The sequence below is a fragment of the Erpetoichthys calabaricus genome, chromosome 17, assembly GCF_900747795.2.
Source record: "Erpetoichthys calabaricus chromosome 17, fErpCal1.3, whole genome shotgun sequence".
NCBI lineage: Eukaryota > Metazoa > Chordata > Cladistia > Polypteriformes > Polypteridae > Erpetoichthys > Erpetoichthys calabaricus.
In genome coordinates, this window is record NC_041410.2 from 6398919 (window position 1) to 6420692 (window position 21774).

Sequence of the window (21774 nt, forward strand, 5' to 3'; positions counted from 1 at the left end):
ACACCAGTCAGCACTGTTGCTTCTTGTGGTTCAAGGAGCTAGACTTCAAATTCTGGCATGGATACTGTCTATATAGCGATTGCATGTTCTCCTGCTGTCTGTGTCTTTACTCCAAATACTTTAACACCCACAACACATCATCTGGGTGGTTGATTAGTGACTCTAAACTGGCCGAAATGAGAGCATGTGTTCTGTACAAGTGACTGGTGTTCTGTGTAGGACTGGCTGTGCCCTTCAGCTACCTGCAAATCTATAAAGGAAAAGACGAGTTGAGGAAATAAATAGGATAAATGTGTGAATGCTTACAGTTTCAAATAATGTTAATGTCTTCTCCACACCAGTCACCAATGTGGAATGACTCACAGGGTGGGACATAAACCTAGGATACTAGAATTACAATCGCCAGTTTAATCACTTAGCTAAAGAAGATCTCTAAGATCCAGTAGCAAATTAGCTGATGACACAGCTTTCTTGAACAGCAGCTCTGTATGTTAGTCTGCCTGCATAAACCAATCAGAAATCACTCAGGGTGATGCTGCCACACTCTCGCATCTTTCTCCCCAAAACAATAGAAATGAGATGCAAACCCAAGATGTTGGAGTTAAAAGCTGCCAGTTCTACTGATCAGCTGAAGAAGAAGACTTTTAGTGAAGAAGATCACCATAAGACAGCAGCAGACCTGGCCACTTTGCTTATGACATGATTTTCCTATATGCAGTTGCTCTCACCCAGCTAATGGTTAGAACGTCATTTCTTTTTAATGGCTTTCTGGCCAAGAAAATATAGAAATTATTTTAAAAAAGAGATGTTTAATGAAATAAGACTTTTTTTGTTTAGATGAATAATAACTTGGGTACCACTTATGCGGAATGTGCCTTGTGATGGACTTGAATCCCATCCAGGGATGCTTCCTTGCACTTATTACTGCAAGGTTAGGCCTCTGAAGTATAGTGTAATAGGAAAAGTTTCAGGAACACAATTAATATTCTTTTCTTAAAGATAATTTATCAAAGGATGTCTCAATCCACTTAATTTACTTACATTAATAATCTGATATCATAATTAACTATCCATTCATAGTTTTTGTTTAAAACCTAATTAACAGGTAGCAGCACAGAGCACAAGGCACAAACCATCCCTGGATGAGGTACCATTCTATTGCAGTACACATACAGTACAAGAAAACTCATTCATTCATATCAGGCCAGTTAAGCTAACCAGCACATCTCTGGGATGCAAGAGAAAAACTAGACTGCCCAGAGAAAATCCTAATGGACAACTGGCAGAATATGCATACTTTACTAATCTATCCATCCATCTAACCATTTTGTAACTTGCTTATTCACTTCAGGGTTATGGGGAGACAGTGCCTAAGTGAGTAACTGTACATACGAGGCAGAAACAACTCTAGACAGAGCACCAGTGAACCCCTTTTAATACACTTAAAAATAAGTCACACGTCTATTCCCATTATTTTTGAGAATAGAATGGATAGATAGATTATAGATTTAATTTAGTAGATCTTTTAAAAACCACAGTTTTGCATCTTTTATGAAATGCAGTTGAAAGCTTATTTAGCCAAGCTGCCACATTGTTTCCTGAGTCACCTTAACAGTTGCCCCATCCTCCCTTGTATAGTTCACCACAGTTCTACATGCATCTTCACTCTGCATGATCTTCTGAAAGGTTGCGACAGATGACAGATATTCGACGATCACGATTAATCTTTACATCATTGAAATATGACTCCTCGTCCTTCAGAATCTCGTGAGTATAGTTGTAACGAGCCTCATCCCTGCAGTAAACAAATTAAAGATAATATAAAATATCAAGCAGTCTTATTTTGCTCTTTAAATATATTTTTCATTACATGTTTATTCTGTTGGCTTAGTTAGAAATTCTTGTCTGATCAGTTCTTAGGTTTTCAGAAAGTGGAAGTGTGGTGAAGTAGTTAGGGCTTGGGACTTCAAACCCTGAGCTTGTGGGTTCAGATCCCACAACTGACACTCACTTGACCTGCCTGTGCTCCAATTGTAAAACCAAAAGAAATGTAATCAATTGTATCATAAATGTTGTAAGTCACCTTGGATAAATGTGTCCCCCAAAGAAGTAAATGCATGTAAGTGGTAAACTCTGATACCGACAATCTTTTAAAAGGAAATCAATGTCAAAAGAAAAGTGCAAAGTGACCCAAATAGGTGAAATGAATGTTTATTACAAATGGAAGGCAACGGTGTACAAAAATTAAAAGCTCAGAATGATTTAGGAGTTTACAATATACCTCATCCAGCGTACAAAGGCACTGAAAATATGATTAAAAGGTTAGGTTCTATTGTTAAAACTACTGAAAACAAAATCATGGCAAGTTTTGCTCTGACTGTACAAAACACTGCACAGCTCTGATCATTACATTACATTATAAAAAAATCGTTAGCAGCAAAAACGTGTGTATGGAAAAGCAATCTCTACAATAAAGCACAGGCTTTCCTCTGAGGTCCTAAGCAAGATGAACCTCTTCAGTCTATTAAAAGATCTCATTTGTGGGCTGAAGTGAAAAAGCATGACCGAGCCAGAAGGCTCACAAAGCTAACTGACTACAGCAGTTCCACACTTGCTGCAAAAGCATTTTTTCGGTCGGAGTAAAGTCACACATTGATGACCACCTGTCCACAAAAAGCTATAGGAGCATCCATTCTTCAGGCAAATATTCTAACACAACAGGTCAGTAAAATAAGCTAAAAAATGAACCTGACGTTAACAGACTCAATGCATATAATAGTACATTAGCAATCAATAAGGGACTTTGGAAACAAACACAATGCACAGGGTTTGTGCAAAAAGCAAAAGTGAATGCGCTGAGTTTGTCCATGAATGTCATGTATTAAATGCACCAAGATGCTTAAAGGAGCATCACAAATCATCAGAGTTGGATTAACCAGTAAGCAAAATAAGCACATGCTTAGGGAAACAAGGGAAGGGAAGCACCACAGAAATTTTCCATTTACTATAAACCATATGGAGCAAAACTGCAAGTGGTGCAGTGGAACCAGGCTCCGCAAAAAGTGGTCCCCACATTTATTATATTATATTATATATATATATATTTGCAGCTGGAGATCCACAAAGGGAGAAAAATGAATCACGTATAATAAAGTAGTTTTTATTCCTGAGCTTTCAACCCCTGCCAGGGGTCTTCATCAGAGGATAATGCTTAGACTTACAACAATCAAAGGCAACATATAGCAAAAAATTATGGGGAGGGTGGGGGAGTGGCTAAGTCAGTGTGATCAGGAGGGGGGGGGGTATTGGGTGTACAGTATATGTATTATAAACATGTTCTTCTTAAGTTTCGGCCAGTAAAATTTAAGGCCAGTACTAACAGTGTCAGAGAGCTGGCCGAATCTTGGCTATCAAATGAGAACGCCATCAACAGACACTTGGACATAAATCCAGCATATGCAAACTTAAGAAGAAAAGGTTCATAATAAATAAACTGTACACCCAATACCCCCCACCCCCCCCCCCCTCCTGATCACACTGACTTAGCCACCTCCCCCACGTAATTTTTTCCTACATATATACTGCGGTGGGTTGGCGCCCTCCCCAGGGTTTGTTTCCTGCCTTGTGCCCTGTGTTGGCTGGGATTGGCTCCATGACCCTGTAGTTAGGATATAGCAGGTTGGATAATGGATGGATGGATGGAGATCACTTGAGAAATTGGAGCTGGCAGCTAGCAAGCCTCTCCACACATGGAAAGAGTCAGCATTGGGCACAGAAACATGACACTGGAGTTAAGAATATACAGTATATATATATATATATATATATATATATATATATATATATATATATATATTCATCCATCCATTTTTGAACCCGCTGAATCCGAACACAGGGTGACGGGGGTCTGCAGGAGCCAATCCCAGCCAACACAGGGCACAAGGCAGGAACCAATCCAGGGCAGGGTGCCAACCCACCACAGGCCACACACACACATACGCACACACACACACATACGCACACACACACACACCAAGCACACACTAGGGCCAATTTAGAATCGCCAATCCACCTAACCTGCATGTCTTTGGACTGTGGGAGGAAACCCACGCAAACACGGGGAGAACATGCAAATTCCACGCAGGAAGCGAAGCCAGGTCCCCAGGTCTCCCAACTGCGAGGCGACAGCGCTACCCACTGCGCCACCGTGCCGCCCATATATATAAAATATTAATAATAGAGGTTAATGATATATATTAATCTTAGGAATACAACAAAATTAGAATCTGGTAACTGCCGCACGTTCCACGTGATAGTTCTAGTCTTGGTTTTGTCGGCTGTCCCGTTCAGTCATCCACTGAGAGTGAGTGCAGCTCATATATATGGGGGCACCAAAATCTTTTACAGGCTTAATTTGGTTCTGCAAATCATATAAAAAATGTGAAATGTAAAATTCAATTTAAAAAAAATGTGCCGTTATTTGATAGAGAAACAAATATATTTATTTGCGAAAATGTTTTTTTCCCATGCCCTGATCCATCTCTAATGATGAGACAAAGCAGACATTAAACAAAAGAGAATGGCCATTATGCTTGGGCATATAATACACAATTATACCGGTTTTGGGATTCACCCTAGCAGGGGGGACGAGGGCAGGGTAAGAATTGCTTATAATTTATAATATTTACTATATAATTAATTCGGTAATGTAGGGGAGGAGTGGTGTGAGGTGAAGAGACAAGATGATTTAGGCGGAGTGGTGGCTCTGAGGCTAGGAATCTGCACTGGCAATCGTAAGGTTGCCGGTTCGAATCCCCTAAACGCCAACAGAGCCTCTGTTCTGTTCGGCCCTAAACCTACAATCGCTGAGCGCTTTGAGTACTGAGAAAAGCGCTATATAAATGCAAAGAACTATTATTATTATAATCGACTAAGGCGGCACTTTAGTCTGGGCGACACCTTTTATTTTAACATTATATAATAATAATAACACAAAAAAGTTAGGCATGAATCTAAATAATTGCATGCTCTTTCTGTGCCTTATTTAAATACTATCTTTTAAAAAAAATTAAAAATATTATAATTTTTAAAACAATTCAAATTTGGCATAACGTAGCTCGCAGCACCTCAGCACAGCGAGAGAGTCCGAGAAGCTGAACGGCGGGTGTCGAAGCCACATGATAGCCCTTTGCCATTGACGTTCATTTTCGTGTTGTTATATCTGTAGGCGATAACACTGCAGTCACAAAAAGGAGAAAGACGGAGACACCTTCAAGTGATAAACTGTAACAGGTTCTTTTTACTAAAGGTCGTCGCTGAGTACACGTCACTGTACCATATTAACATGACAATCTACTGTACTTCCTATTGCTCGCCTGTACCCATAATTCCTTATTACTACGGAACCCCCAATTGCTCAACAGACTTACAATATACTACACCTATAATAATAATTCATTACATTTATATAGCGCTTTTCTCAGTACTCAAAGTGCTATCCACGCAGGGAGGAACCGGGAAACGAACCTACAATCTTCCACAGTCTCCTTACTGCAAAGCAGCAGCACTACCACTGTGCCACCTGTGAGGACATCGCTCCTGAATCTGCAAAATTCATCAAAAATAATTTATCAGACCGATACGACCTTAAACACGAATACCAGTTACATGCTGGCTTCAAATTCTTTATGACTACAGTGGGCCACTCCTCAAAGATGCTTTCAAAGGAAACGTGTCACTCGGAAAATGTCACGTCTGAGACGCGACATTTCGGAAAACAAATAGAAACTTTTTTTTTCCACTTTACATTTCTATAAAAAGAATCGAGTATGCCAAGTGACCTACAAACAAGTTACAAGTTACGGTAATACATCTCTTTGCAGCACTAGGTATTTAACACGCCAGTTTCAAGGTGGTTTACAGTAATGGTGATAGCTCCGTACCTCCGCCGGCCGTGTTCGTTAACCAGAGTTGGACAAATAAATAATCTCTGGTTGGATCAATTGCCGGTGGGGAATTGCTCCGTCCACAAATGAGAAATGAAAAGATCATAAAAAATCAAACCACAATGAACGTCCACACCACAAACGTACATCACATTATATAATCAGCTGGCAGTAATCCTGCATTGTAAACGCCGTCTTCTTTATTATTTCAACATTAGCTTTGGTAAAACGGTAATTTTTTCATGAAAGACACAACAATATACAAAATATTTACTTACATATAACGCTTTGGTAAAAGCGAACAACGGAATATGAACTCCGATTCCTTTTAAGCCGCTCACTGAACTGGTGCGTCTCCACTCAGCTACAGAACTGAACTTCCCGCCTAAACTGACGGCGGATGTAGCAGACGCGTTCCCAACATCGCGCGCCGTTTTAGCGCTGCATTCTGACTTACGGCCAGCAGAGGTCGCCAAAATACAAATATTAAAACTCGCAGCTAGTCTGGAGCAGGGGTGAGCAACGTCATTCCTGGAGAGCCCCAGTGGCGACAGGTTTTCATTCCAACCCAATTCCTTAATTACGTATATACCAATCCTTTCCAATCTCAGACCTTATTTATTTTTATGGATTGTTAGACTGCAATGTAAGGTTCTTATATCGTAGATTTTTTTTTCCTTTCCAAGAAAATGATTTGAAGCCTAAAATGGATAATTTTCAATCTGTCACATTTTCTATTAAGTGTTTTAATAAATCAAACAGTGCATGATGAACACACAGAGATGTAAATCAAAACGAGCTAGATGGTGAACTACTGACTGGTTTGTCATTTACATCTTATTGCTACTAAGGAGCCATTAAAACAGTGAATGCAGCTGTTTAAGACTGAAATAAGCAATTAAGGGTGGGGAACCTTAGTAAGTGAGACCACTAAAATGAAGCATCAAAATGTCACTTCATCAGCAGTAATTGACTTCTCATTAAGAAACTGGGTTGGAACAAAAACCTGCAGCCACTGCGGCTCTCCAGGACGGACATTGCCCACCCCTGGTCCGGAGTAACGGGGATTGTGGAAGAAAGGTGAAAAAAAAAGAGTGCAGGCAGGGTGGAGAAGAGTGTCAGGAGTGATTTGTGACAGACAGGTGTCAGCAAGAGTGAAAGGGAAGGTCTACAGGAAGTTAGTGAGAGCTGTGTTATATGGGCTGGAGACGGTGGCGCTGACTACAAAACAGGAGACAGAGCTGGAGGTGGCAGAGTTAAAGATGTTAAGATTGGCATTGGATGTGACGAGGATGGACAGGATTAGAAATGAGGACATTAGAGGGTCAGCTCAAGTTGGACGGTTGGGAGACAAAGTCAGAGAGGCGAGATTGCGTTGGTTTGGACATGTGCAGAGGAGAGATGAGGGGTATATTGGGAGAAGGATGCTAAGGATAGAGCTGCCAGGAAACAGGAGAAGAGGAAGGCCTAAGAGGAGGTTTATGGATGTGGCGAGAGAGGACATGGAGGTGATGGGGGTGACAGAACAAGATGACGATGACAGGAAGATATGGAAGAAGATGATCCGCTGTGGCAACCCCTAACAGGAGCAGCCAAAAGAAGTCAACATAGGCTAGCCAACAAATATGATGATGATGATAACAACAATAATACATTTTATTAATAGTGTGCCTTTCCCATGCCCAAAGCACTTCATAGAAATTCAAAATGAACAACAGGGCATATACAACATTGAATACAAATAATACACTAAATAAAAAGTATTGATCTAGAATAAGAGAGAATAAACCAGAATAAAATACGAAATACTACAACAAATCCTATTATGTGATATCATCTACTGTTAAATTCTGCTCCGTACTTGTACATTTTTTTATACTGTATTGAGGATTGTTCTGTTCTGTGTATTGTGTTGTATTGACCCCCTTCTTTTTGACACCCACTGCACTCCCACCCTACCTGGAAAGGGGTCTCTCTTTGAACTGCCTTTCCCGAGGTTTCTTCCATTTTTTTTCCCTACTAGGGTTTTTTTGGGAGTTTTTCCTTTGTCTTCTTAGAGAGTCAAGGCTGGGGGGTTGTCAAGAGGCAAGGCCTGTTAAAGCCGATTGCGGCACTTCTTGTGTGATTTTGGGCTACACGAGAATAAACTGTATTGTATTGTACAGGGATTTCAGGAAACTTGTGCTACTTTATTCCCAAATATTTACCAATTCATAGATTCTTTAAAGAGACAAGAAGGGCTGCACAATTTTGAAATTACACAACCCCTCCAATGACTGAGGTGAGGCATTTCAGCCAGAGCCTCAAACCAACCGCATAGTCATACAATCTCAGTTGAACGGGTTGCACAGAAGAACTCAGTCACTTTAAACGTGGCACTGTCATAGGATGCCACCTTTGCTACAGGTTCGTATGTGAAATTTCTGCTCTGCTAGATCTGCCCCGGTCAATTGTAAGTGTTATTATTATGAAGCTGAAATGTTGAGGAGCAAAAACAACTCAGCTATGAAGTTCTAAAGAACAGAAATTCACACAGCGGAGCTACTAAGTGCTGAAGGGTGCAAAAAGATAGATAGATAGATAGATAGATAGATAGATAGATAGATAGATAGATAGATAGATAGATAGATAGATAGATAGATAGATAGATAGATAGATAGATAGATAGATAGATAGATAGATAGATAGATAGATAGATAGATAGATAGATAGATAGATAGATAGATAGATACTTTATTAATCCCAAGGGGAAATTCACATACTCCAGCAGCACCTTACTGATACAAAAAAAAAAAAAACAGTATTAAATTAAAGATTGATAATAATGCAGGTATAACAGACAATAACTTTATATAATGTTAACGTTTACCCCCCCGGGTGGAATTGAAAAGTCGCATAGTTTGGGGGAGGAACGATCTCCTCAGTCTGTCAGTGGAGCAGGATGGTGACAGTAGTCTGTCGCTGAAGCTGCTCCTCTGTCTGGAGATGATCCTGTTCAGTGGCTCCAGTGGATTCTCCATGATTGACAGGAGTCTGCTCAGCGCCCGTCGCTCTGCCACAGATGTTAAACTGTCCAGCTCCGTGCCTACAATAGAGCCTGCCTTCCTCACCAGTTTGTCCAGGCGTGAGGCGTCTTTCTTCTTTATGCTGCCTCCCCAGCACACCACCGCGTAGAAGAGGGCGCTCGCCACAACCGTCTGATAGAACATCTGCAGCATCTTATTGCAGATGTTGAAGGATGCCAGTCTTCTAAGGAAGTTTAACCGGCTCTGTCCTCTCTTGCACAGAGCATCAGTATTGGCAGTCCAGTCTAATTTATCATCCAGCTGCACTCCCAGATATTTATAGGTCTGCACCCTCTGCACACAGTCACCTCTGACGATCACGGGGTCCATGAGGGGTCTGGGCCTCCTAAAATCCACCACCAGCTCCTTGGTTTTGCTGGTGTTCAGTTGTAGGTGGTTTGAGTCGCACCATTTAACAAAGTCCTTGATGAGGTTCCTGTACTCCTCCTCCTGCCCACTCCTGATGCAGCCCACGATAGCAGTGTCATCAGCGAACTTTTGCATGTGGCACGACTCCAAGTTGTGTTGGAAGTCCGATGTATATAGGCTGAACAGGATCGGAGAAAGTACAGTCCCTTGTGGCGCTCCTGTGTTGCTGACCACAATGTCAGACGTACAGTTCCCAAGACGCACATACTGAGTGGCCTAAATGGCCTCTCCTCTGTGGCATCACTCACAACAGAGTTCTGGACTGCCTCTGGAAGCAACACTGGCACAAGAACGGCACATCAGGAGCGTCACAACACTGGTTTCCATGGCCGAGCCTAAGATTGCATTGCACAGTGTCGACTGGAGTAGTGTAACTCATGCCGCCACTGGACTCTGGAGCAGTGGAAACGCATTCTCTGGAGTAACGCATCACACTTCATGATCTGGCAGTCTGATGGACAAATCTGGGTTTGGTGGAAGGCAGGAGACCACAACCTCCCAGACAGCATAGCGCCTACTGTCAAATTTGATTGAGGATGGATGATGGCAGAGTTTAGCGTAGACTCCTTGGTTCCAGTGAAGGGTCCTCTTAATTCCACAGCAGACATTTAAGCACGCTTACAACTTTGTGGCAACAGTTGATGAAGAACCTTTCCTGTTCCAGCACGACTGTGCCCCTGTGCACAAAGACATGGAGTTACTGGAGTGGCGTTCACAGAGCCCTGACCTGAACCCTACTGAATGCCTTTGGGATGAAGTGGAATGATGAAGACTGTGTGCCAGATGTTCTTATCCAACATCAGTAACCTGACCTCAGAAATGCTTTTTTGGCTGAATGGCACAAATTCCCACTCGACACTCCAAAATCAATGTCGGCTATGTTGAAATACCGTTTTCTTTTGTGAAGGATGACCAGTCAGGGTATGAAACATTGTAATGAAGTGGATCCAATTAGAGAAGAGCCACATAATAAGCACAAAGCAATCAGGGCATGATTAGTCAGCGTTTTCAAAATTCTTTGTCTTACACTTGTTCACAATGCAACGGTTCATTTTGAAAAGTCTTCGTTTTCATGTCACACAAGCAACAAACGATAAGTACAGACTGAATGAAGAAGGTAAAACAAATGTGGAAGCCCAGCTTACCTGAGAATGTAGAGACAGCGTCTTGGCAGCAGCAAGTCCACCACGTCAGTTGGGTTTTTTTCGCTGATCAGGCGCATCACACTGGAAGACAGGAGGCAGATGCCTGCAATTGTGCTGCCACAGAACTGTAAATCACAGAACATTAGACCCATTAGAACAATTGTGAAGAAAACAGGCCACTGATGCCAACAACCTAATCCATCCTATTCACTGATATTCTCCAAAATAACATCAAGTTGAGATTTGAAGATCCCTGAAGTCCTACTCTACATCACACTCCACTACTAAGATTGATGGACACTATAAGCCAAGGGAACTCGGACACTGACATGGCACATGGTTGGGGTGTCATCCTGTTTAGCTTTCTTACAGTTGTTAAGAGACAACAGTGTTGGACACCAAAGACTTTATAGAAACGGCATTCGAAAACTGACACGTATGACAAATCACAATTCGTGCAGTGTGGCTGTAACTGTTGTGAATTCCTGCCGCAACTAAACGCAGAAGGGTAGCAGGCCTCATGAAAACCCACACAGAAGGCCTGACATGCCCTCTTACAGGTTTGGGCCTACTGAATAAGCCTCACCCAAGACACCCAAGACACATACTCAGATGGCAGGCTTCCCTCCCGCATAGGCCCAAAAATGGGGCTAAGGATTTAGAAGAGGGAAACCATAAACTTCTGATCCATGTCAATCCAAACAAAGTTCTTTCATATTTAAATATTTTTTTCCAAAAAATGTGAATATTCTAAAATAGGCAATGGTAAACTATATAAATCCAGTTCAGAAACAATGAACAGTACCTTAGAACATAATAAGGAAATCAAGGCCAATAAATCCACATACAGAACAATTACAATATTCTTCTTCTTCTTCGTCGTCTTTTGACTGCCTTCATTAAGGGTCTCCTCATCTTTTTCCGTCTCTTTCTGTCCTTGTCATCTTGTTCTGTCACACCCATCACCTGCATGTCCTCTCTCACCACATCCATAAACCTCGTCTTAGGCCTTCCTCTGTTCCCCTTGCCTGGCAACTCTATCCTTAGCACCCTTCTCTCATTTTACCCAGCATCTCTCCTCTGCACATGTCCAAACCAACACAATCTCGCCTCTCTGACTTTGTCTCCCAATCTGCGCTGACCCTCTAATGTCCTCATTTCTAATCCTGTCCATCCTCCTCACACCCAATGCAAATCTTAGCATCTTTACCTCTGCCACCTCCAGTTCTGTCTCCTGTGCCACTGTCTCTAACTCATATAACATAGCTGGTCTCACTACCGTCCTGTGGACCTTCCCTTTCACTTGTCTGTCACAAATCACTCCTGACACTCTTCTCCACCCACTCCACCCTTCCTGTACTCTCTTCTTCACCTCACTTCCTCAATCCCCATTACTCTGTACTGTTGATTCCAGGTATTTAAACTCATCCACCTTCACCAACTCTACTCTCCTCATCCTCACCACTCCACTGACCTCCCTCTCATTCACACACATGTATTCTATAGGCAGGAATCAAAGCCAAAAACTCAATGCCAAAGTTTCAGTACAATCTGAACCTTCTCCTTACATTCAGCTTGCAGGGTAGTGGTGGAGTTTCACAGAAAAGGTGATGGGGTACAGAGAGAGACCTCAGCTGTCGTCCCCAGGAAGCGCTTCACCTTCAGTGCTCAAAAGCGGTTTCTGCTCATCCAGGACTTGACGATTCTCCTCTTAGCTCACGCTGCAAGGAGTCCGCTTTTGAACCAGATGTCATAGGTTTTTGGGCTGACCACCAGCAGCACTTCACCACAGTGCGAATCTGTGAACCGAGATGCTCCATGGTGGAAGTCTATGACAAGTCACTTGGTGACGAGGATGGGATTTTCACTGTGGACGGGTGCAGTGTAGTGACGCTGTGCATAACTGGTGGCGCCGACGGTGGGGGGGACGGACATCACCAGGAAACGCCCTGCTTGGGGTGTTCAAAAGTGGTTTCTGCGAACAAAGACGAGGAGTTCTCCCATTAGCTCTTGCTGCAAGGAGACCACTTCTGATGCTCACATTGTGGGTTTGCAGCTGACGGCCAGCAGCTCTCCACGGCACTTGGCAATGAGGACGAGAGTTTCACTGTGGACCAGTACAGTGTGGTGGCAATGCTGTGCAGAATGGGTGGAGGCTGAGAGAGAAAGCATTCAGCTGACGTCACCAGGGAGCGCTCCACCTTCCGCCAACACAGGCCAAGACTAGGAGGACTACTATTAGCTCACACTGCAAAGCACTTCCTTCTGAAGCAGACATTGTGGGTTCGCAGGGTCCATATCTGCAGTGTTGGCCCTTCTTTCTTTTTCAAGACCTCTGCAATTCGCCCTGGCAGGCTATCAATCAACTTCTGGGCCAAATCCTGACCGATGGTAGCCCATTCTTGCATAATCAATGCTTGGAGTTTCTCAGAATTTGTGGGGTTTTGTTTGTCCACCCGCCTGGGATTAAGGTCTGGGGAGTTTCTTGGCCATGGACCCAAAATTTTGATGTTCTGTTCCCCAAGCCACATAGTTATCACTTTTGCCTTATGATCCGGCGCTCCATCATGTTGGTCACCAAACTGTTCTTGGATGGTCGGGAGAAGTTGCTCTCGGAAGATATTTTGGTCCCATTCTTTATTCATGGCTGTGTTCTGTGAGTGAGCCCACTGCCTGGGCTGAGAAGCAACTCCACACGTGAATAGTGTCAGGATGCTCTATTGTTGGCCTGTCACAGGACTGATGGTAGCGCCACTCAACTTTTCTTCTCCGGACGCCCCAAACAATCAGAAAGGGGATTCATCAGAGAAAATGACTTGACCCCAGCAGTCCAGTCCCAGAATATCAGTCTATCCCTGATGTTTTTCTTATCTTCTTTGCTGCCCTTCTTGACACCCACCAGGCCATCCTCCAAAAGTCTTCACCTCACTCACACCTGCCTGCTGCCATTCCTGAACAAACTCTGCACTGCTGGTGCCCCGATCCTGAGCCATGAATAAAGAATGGGAACCAAAACATCCTCCGAGAGCAACTTCTCCCAACCATCCAAGAACAGTTTGGTGACCAACATGATGGAGCACCAGGCCATAAGGCAGAAGTGAGAACTGAAAACATCAAAATTTGGGGTCCATGGCCAGGAAACTCCCCAGACCTTAATCCCATTGAGAACTTGTGGTTAGTCCTCAAGAGGCGGGTGGACAAACAAAAATCCACCAATTCTGACAAACTCCCAGCTTTGATTCTGCAAGAATGGGCTGCCATCAGTCCGGATTTGGCCCAGAAGTTGACTGACAGCCTGCCAGGGTGAATTGCAGAGGTCTTGATAAAGAAAGAAGGGTTAACACTGCAACTATTGACTCTTTGCATAAACGTAATGTCATTGTCAATAAAAGCCTTTGAAACTTCTGAACTGCTTGTAATTCTACTTCAGTACACCAGAGAAACATCTGACAGAAAGACCTAAAAACACAAACCAACACCTGTGTCATTCTCACAACTTTTGGCCTTGACTGCACACTTCACTTTAGAATGCAATTTCACGTGGCACTTAAATATCTATCCCGATTGAGAAGAAGTAACTTTGATTTGGTGACCAAATGGACGCTTGCTCGATGACCTTCTCTGAAAATAAAGCATAAACAGGTAGACGAGTTTCAAGGAAACCGCACTTTCATTTTAATTTGCAAAAGATGCTCTCCTTTGATGTGTTCTCTGGAATGCACCATCTCTAATTCACACACTCCTTTGTTGTGTGCTCACAAGGGTGTAAAGGTCAAAGTGGGCCATCGGTCCATTACCTTAACACTGTCCACATGGGCCTTAATGTAGCCTTTCCTGTGCAGGTCTAAGACGTGTACTAGGTGCAGCTGTTTGGCCCCTAGAGGGAAGGCCACATCTCGAACTCTCTGGAGGACCCTGGAATTCTTCTCATTCCATTGGGACCGCTCAGTTTCCCTGTACCCATGGATGGCCTGGAAAAATAAAGAAGAAAACAAGAAGAACAGACTGGGCATGAAACGAGATTATTGACAGGGAGTGGAACTTAGGGGGCCTTGCAGGTCAGTTTCTAGAAAGCATACGAGAATATCAAGCGACGTGTTAAGTAGCAGGAGTCCTGGAGGGAGATCTGATTGGTCAGCAATCAATAATTAAAAGAAAAGAAGGCAGAGAAGAGATGGTGGAAGGGAAGGGGTCCAAGGAGGCTTCAGAAACAAAGGAGTTCCTCAATTTATACATTGAGCCAGAAATGTTCAAATTTACACTGATGGCCTGTTGGTGTATGGAGGAACACCAGGAGATTCACTCGAAAGAGGCCCTGAATATTCTGTAATAACTTGCTAGGACAAAGCAATCTGAATGAAACAACGTGCATTGTGCTCCTCAGCACAAGCTGTGATGCCCCTGCGTCGGAGCGATGAGGTAGGTGCCGGACAGCCGTTTGCAACTTCTGGGTGCCTACCGCCCGTACCCCTTCACTCAGTCACTCGACTTCTCATCAGGATGGTGGTGTACAGTATTGAGCAGCACGTCTTTATGGTGTGAACCTATTGGGTCACCAATTCATTTAAGTGACGTCAGAATCAACTGGATGATCGTGAGTTAACGGAAGGTGACTTCCAGCAAGTTGGAGCAACGTGTCACACATTGGCAAGGAGCATGGCAGAAACTGAGTCCTTCTTTGGCAAACAGGGTCATTTGGCCACCATGGTCGCCAGATCTGACACCACCAGACTTCCTTTGGGGTCTGCTCAAAGGAAAAGTTTATCAGAACAAGCCTTGCACTGTGGAAGATTGGAAGGAAAACATCCAACGTGAAATTACTGCTATCTAACGAGACGCTTGCCAATACGTTCAGGAATAGATAGATAGATAGATAGATAGATAGATAGATAGATAGATAGATAGATAGATAGATAGATAGATAGATAGATACTTTATTAATCCCAAGGGGAAATTCACATACTCCAGCAGCAGCATACTGATAAAAAACAATATTAAAGAGTGATAACAATGCAGGTATACAGACAGACAGTAACCAGGCCCCTCATGGACCCCATGATCATCAGAGGTGTGTGCAGAGGGTGCAGACCTATAAATATCTGGGAGTGCAGCTGGATGATAAATTAGACTGGACTGCCAATACTGATGTTCTGTGTAAGAGAGGACAGAGCCAACTATACTTCCTTACAAGGCTGGCGTCCTTCAACATTTGCAATAAGATGCTGCAGATGTTCTATCAGACAGTTGTGGCGAGCGCCCTCTTCTACACGGTGGTGTGCTGGGGAGGCAGCATAAAGAAGAAGGACGCCTCACGCCTGGACAAACTGGTGAGGAAGGCAGGCTCTATTGTAGGCACGGAGCTGGACAGTTTAACATCCATGGCAGAGCAACGGGCGCTGAGCAGACTCCTGTCAATCATGGAGAATCCACTACATCCACTGAACAGGATCATCTCCAGACAGAGGAGCAGCTTCAGCGACAGACTGAGGAGATCGTTCCTCCACCACACTATGTGACTCTTCAATTCCACCCGGGGGGGGTAAACGTTAACATTATACAAAGTTATTGTCGGTCTGTATACCTGCATTGTTATCACTCTTTAATTTAATATTGTTTATTATCAGTATGCCGCTGCTGGAGTATGTGAATTTCCCCTTGGGATTAAAAAAGTATCTATCTATCTATTCAAGGCCTCTTTTGAGTGAATCTCTCTGTATTTTGGACATAATTCAAGAATCTAATCTAGTGTGTGGATGTGTATCTCTTGTGTGTCCTACGATGGCCTTGCCCACTATATGCTAGCTGGGATAGGCTCCAGCAGACCCCCCCATGACCCTGTTCAGGTATAAGCAGGTTAGAAAAGGCCTGAGGAACTGACAAATCAGTGAAATAAATCAAAATGCCCCATGTTTTAGGAAAATCATAAGACCATATAACTAAATAAACACAGAAAAACATGGACATGTTTAATAAGGTATACGCGGAAGTTTCTAATTAATATAACAGCAGCACATGTCTGCCAAATAAATCTAAGCATCAAAAAAACTTCCATATTCCTAATAAGCAGGAAATGTCAAATTCAAGCTTGGGTGCAGAACATTAAACAACTCGTTCTCACTCAAATCAACAACTTTAACTTTAAATGTCCCGGTTTGTTCCTTTTCAGTTTCTCACAACATCATTGACGGCACCGTCCTTGTTTAACGTCCTTGATGACAGATTTTGGTGGTTTCCAAGAGTAGCTGTTGATATTTAACGACCGCTTTTGCTATCGGCACGTGACTGACTAATTAACATTAAGGCATGTGCACTATGCAGGATGTGACGTCAAGGCACATGTCACCAATCACAGTCGCCAAGTTAATTTGGTTATGCACAGACTAGGAATTACATTTCATAGAGGCACAGAGTTGATCATTTTTTGTTAATATGTACAAAAAGTAAATTTATATACACAAGAAACTCCATCCATCCATTTTCCAACCCGCTGAATCCCAGCCAACACAGGGCACAAGGCAGGAACCAATCCCGGGCAGGGTGCCAACCCACCGCAGGACAAACACACACCAAGCACACACTAGGGCCAATTTAGGATCGCCAATCCACCTAAACTGCATGTCTTTGGACTGTGGGAGGAAACCGGAGCGCCCGGAGGAAACCCACGCAGACACGGGGAGAACATGCAAACTCCACGCAGGGAGGACCCGGGAAGCGAACTCGGGTCTCCTAACTGTAGTTCAAAAATTGTGCTACAAGAAATACATGACTGTGATGAAAAAAATCATAGACTCAGGAGACAAAAACATAGAAACGTACACGAGAGCAGAAAAACATAGGGGTGGTAACGCCGCTCCGCACTATTCGGAGTGTATTATGGTTAAAATAGGAGGGCGGGGTTTGGATAAAAGGGCGGTTCCATGTAAATGAACTCGCGCTTTTTTTTTTTTTTTTTTTACAGGTTTCTAGTAAACCGGCCAATTAAAAGAGACAAGTAGACGCCAACCGCATTACGTCATTTCCGGATACTCCTCCTACCGTCACATGTCTGACATTAGACCGCACAGAAATTAGAAGGCTTACGTCGTCCCAGTGGTCGTACTCGTAGTGCTTTCTCTTCAAAACCGGCTCCAGCTCCTCCAGCAGAGTCCGCTCTTCCTCTTCGCTGATGAAATCCTCTTGGACTTCTGCGCCGCCGACCGCAATGCCCCGCCGGTTCGCCGTTTGCGTGCTCGTAAAAGACCGGGCAACACGCGCCGCGAGTGCCGTCGCTTCGCCAAGCATACAGGGCAAAGCTGTGAAACATGGTGTGTTCAAACATCGTAGAAACCAAAATCTCATGTTGGACTGCAGTCTCCTTCTATATCTGTGAAGCAGCTCTTGTTTTACGTCAATGAAGACATTTTGAAAGCGGCCATTTATATACCGCGAAAGGCATTCTGGTAGGAGTAGTAAAAGTGACAGCATGCGGTAATGGAAGCGGAGCGCCAGCAGGGGGCAGGCAATGCACACAATGTGGCATCAGCACGGGATTTTTTTTTCTTTAGTGCCGCAGCAGCAGCACGGCGGGGTTCATTTATAAGAATAAAACAAAAATATTTGGATTACACACATCATAAAATCACTCAGCAGTCATTCCTACTAGAAAATACTTGAGTGTTTCACAGATACAATGCAGAACAATTCACCTCAACAAGCTCACCAATCCCGTTCACCAAGATTAACCAAAACAGTAAATTCAGAGAGTATCAAGACTCCTTCACTTACTACACACGCGGTTGTATTGCAGATTTAATTTTAGATTGATTTGCTATTTTTCCCATCAATCTGTTTTCAGAAAGGGTTGCAAATTTATTAAAAACCAAAAACTGAAATCTCTCAAGTATTCAGAGCCTCAATTCAGTACTTTATAGAAGCCCCCTTGACAGAAAATCCAGCTTCAAGTCTTCTTGGCAAGTCTCTACAAGCTTTGCATACCAGGATGTAGGCAGTGTATCCCATTCTTCATGGCAGATCCCCTCAACCTCTATAAGACTGGATGGGATCTTCCAGCTGCAGGTCTCTACACACACATTTGCCACTTGAGGAAACTCCAGTGTTGTGCTAAAAGGTGAATCATCAACCCCATCTGAGGTGACATGCATTTTGGAGCAGGCCTACCTCCGATGGACCTTTCTGTATTTGGCTGCATTTGTCCATCCCTCAATCCTGACCAGTCTCCCTGTCCCTGCACTGCCATAGCATGATGCTCCCACCACCACGCTTCACCCAACGGATGGCATTAGGCTGTGGAGGAGCAGTGCCTGGTCTTCACCAGACATAGTGAACCACCCTAAGAGCCATCATCTCCAAATGAAGAAAACTTGGAATAGTGGTAAGTCTTTCCAGGAGTGGCTTGCCTAACACAATTACTCCCAGGAAGTCCCAGAAGAACATCTACGGTAGGGCTCTCACACTCCCGTGGCTGCAGGTTTTCATCCCAACCCTTTTCTTTAACGAGTGACCCGTTTTTGCTGCTAATCAGATTCTTTTGAATTCATTTTAATTGACTTGCTCTTGAAGACTCAGACCCCTTGTTTCTTTTTCCTTAATTAGCGGCCAAACACCAACAAGATATAAAATGAGCCAAAACAACTGGTGTCCATAATACACTATCTGAAAATAAAGAAAGATGAGCAGATCAGCATTCCTGAGACCTTCAGGTCCCCCAAACATTTTCACAGAACTCTTAGAAAAGAGAAAACCAACAATTTCAGAAATGTCTGCTATTGTACAACGAGAGCAGCAACAAGCCATGGAATTAAAGAACGAGTTTAATTAACAACAAGACTTGGCGCCTAATTGAGCAACTGGTTGGAGTTTGAGGCCCTGACTTAGTTGGTCTTCTGTTGGTTCACATTTCATTTCTATTTAAGGAAAGAAATGAAGCAATTCAGAGGAATGAAGAAGAAATTCCAGATATGCAATTTTTAAAAAAAAAAAAAACCAGTCAATTAAAATGAATTCAAAAGAAGTTAATTAGCAGCAAAACAGGTCGCTAATTAAGAAAAGGGTTAGAATGAAAACCTGCGGCCACTGGCGTGAGACCTCCGATCTAAAGGAATGGCGAGCTGCTCTCACCTCAGTTAACGTCAGTATTTTGTGACTATTAATCCCAAGGGGAAATTTACAATAAAGTGTCTATTTCTGATTCCACCATTTGAAAGACACTGGGCAAAAATGGTACCCATGAGAGAGTTGCAGGGCAAAAATTATTACTTAAGAAGAAGAACAGAAAGGTTTGTCACACTTATAAACACTCAATTATCTCAAACACTTTTGGGATAACGCTCTCTCTGAAGTGATGAGTCAGACGCGAGTCCCGTTCCATCTGCTGCAGAGCGAACACAGCTTACCACAGTAAGAACATCGTGCCCACAGTCCAACATGGTGGTGGAAGTGCAACGGAGTGGGGCAGCTTGCCATCATTGAGAGAAACACAAATCAGAAAAGCACTGAAGGAGAAAGTCCGGTCACATACAACTGTGTTAAGCAGCAGGACGGGCAACCAGTCCACCTCTGAATGGCTGACTTTGGAGTGGCCTGGTCAAAGCCCTGACTTGAACCCCATTAAGATGTTGTGGCCAGACCTTAAATAGGCAGTTTATAGTGAAATGTGGCTGAATTAAAACCATTAAAAACATTTTTGCACAGCAATGCCAAAAACTGACCTCCTGCTACCTGAAGCACTTGATTGCAGCTGTTGGTGGCACAACCACTTAATAAGTTTAGGTGGGCAACTAACTTGTGGTAACACTTCACTCCACTTACTGCAAAAATGCATCTACAGAGTGAGCCAAAATGAAGTACCCCATTTCTCAAGGGCATAGCGTGAGGTGGGATGGCCTGGAGGGGGTCCTTTGATAGGCAATCCCTTGTAGTTGTCAGTCGGCCACTTGCTTATTTTCTCTGTCGACATGTTCGTCAATAACAAATCCATCATTGTTATGCACTTCAGCATTCCTCCTAATGGTGACGTCCCAAATGGGAAAACAAATCTTCAGTGGGTGGCTAAATTTAGATTGATGGGTATAACACTGAACAGAAAACCTCCGGGCCGTCCTCAGACTGTACAAATGAACGGCTGGAAACATCCAAGCTGTTAAGGGCGTCCATCGTGCAGTCTGCTAGATGTTCGGCCTGCTTCTGCCTTTGGCATTTCTAACATAAGACCTTAATTTCCGTCCATACAAAATGATGGCAGTGCAGGAACTCCCTGGGAGAGCTGGAGAGAGTTGGGCGCCAACATGCTGCAAACCGTTCACCGAGATGCCATCGTCATGTGCAGTGACGAGGCACATTTCCATTTGAATGGTGGCGTAAATAAGCAAAACTTTCGCTATTGGGGGGAAACCAACCCGGGTGAACTTCATCAGAGACCCCCATGCCCAGCGAGCACACATTTTACAGTTTGGTGCGGTGTGTCATAATTTACTTTTTTGAGGAGGGGGGAGCAACAGACACCATCACTTCAGAACGTGACACTGAAATGCTGGAGAACTGGGAAGTAATGGATGTGGTGGACTCCTGGTGTCACACGGCCTACATGCGAGTTTTGCGGGAGATGTTTCCGGGGAAGCTGATCTCCCTGCACGGCGATGTCGGGTGGCCTTCACGTAAACCTGATCTCGCTCCGTGTGATTTCTTCTCAAGTTGAAGGGATACACACACCGACCTCAAAACCTTGAAGCCCTCAAGGATGCTATTTGCCACAAAATGGCCGACCGAGTCATACGAGCGTATCGCTAATGATGGTCACTACATTGAAGACATTTTTAAAACACAGTGGGGGGTGGATTCTGTTTTGTATCCCCTTAATTAAATTTATCTTCTAGCGTTTTTGCAGAATAACCGTTTGAAATGTGGTACTTCTTTTTGGCTCACCCTGTATTACTCACTTACACTTGCTTAACAAGACCTTAACACACACTCTTTTGGGTCTTTGTAACATTTACAAAGCATCAGTAAAGTGTTTACTCATCTCTGCAATGTCACCTGCTAACTAAATGTCACTTTGGAGTGGTCTGAGGTGGCTTAACTGAGATGTGCGTTTCACTTGATTTCACCTGTTTAGTACAAGACCTGTGAATCCTTCATATGAACAAGTCAGTTTACCCTTCATGTTGGTAAGCCACACTGCATGGAGGTGAATAA

The 21774-nt window shown here is 43.5% G+C and overlaps 1 protein-coding gene across 1 annotated transcript; it reads right to left on the minus strand.

Moving 5' to 3' along the window:
- Nucleotides 1–1305: 1305 nt before the first annotated feature.
- On the minus strand, nt 1306–18026 carry alkbh7 (alkB homolog 7). Its single transcript, XM_028823491.2, has 4 exons — nt 17665–18026; nt 14382–14555; nt 10585–10709; nt 1306–1795 (listed from the first exon to the last, which is right to left on the minus strand). Exons 1-4 carry the CDS (start codon nt 17920–17922, stop codon nt 1663–1665), a joined length of 690 nt encoding a protein of 229 aa, XP_028679324.2. The 5' UTR covers nt 17923–18026; the 3' UTR covers nt 1306–1662.
- Nucleotides 18027–21774: the final 3748 nt, after the last annotated feature.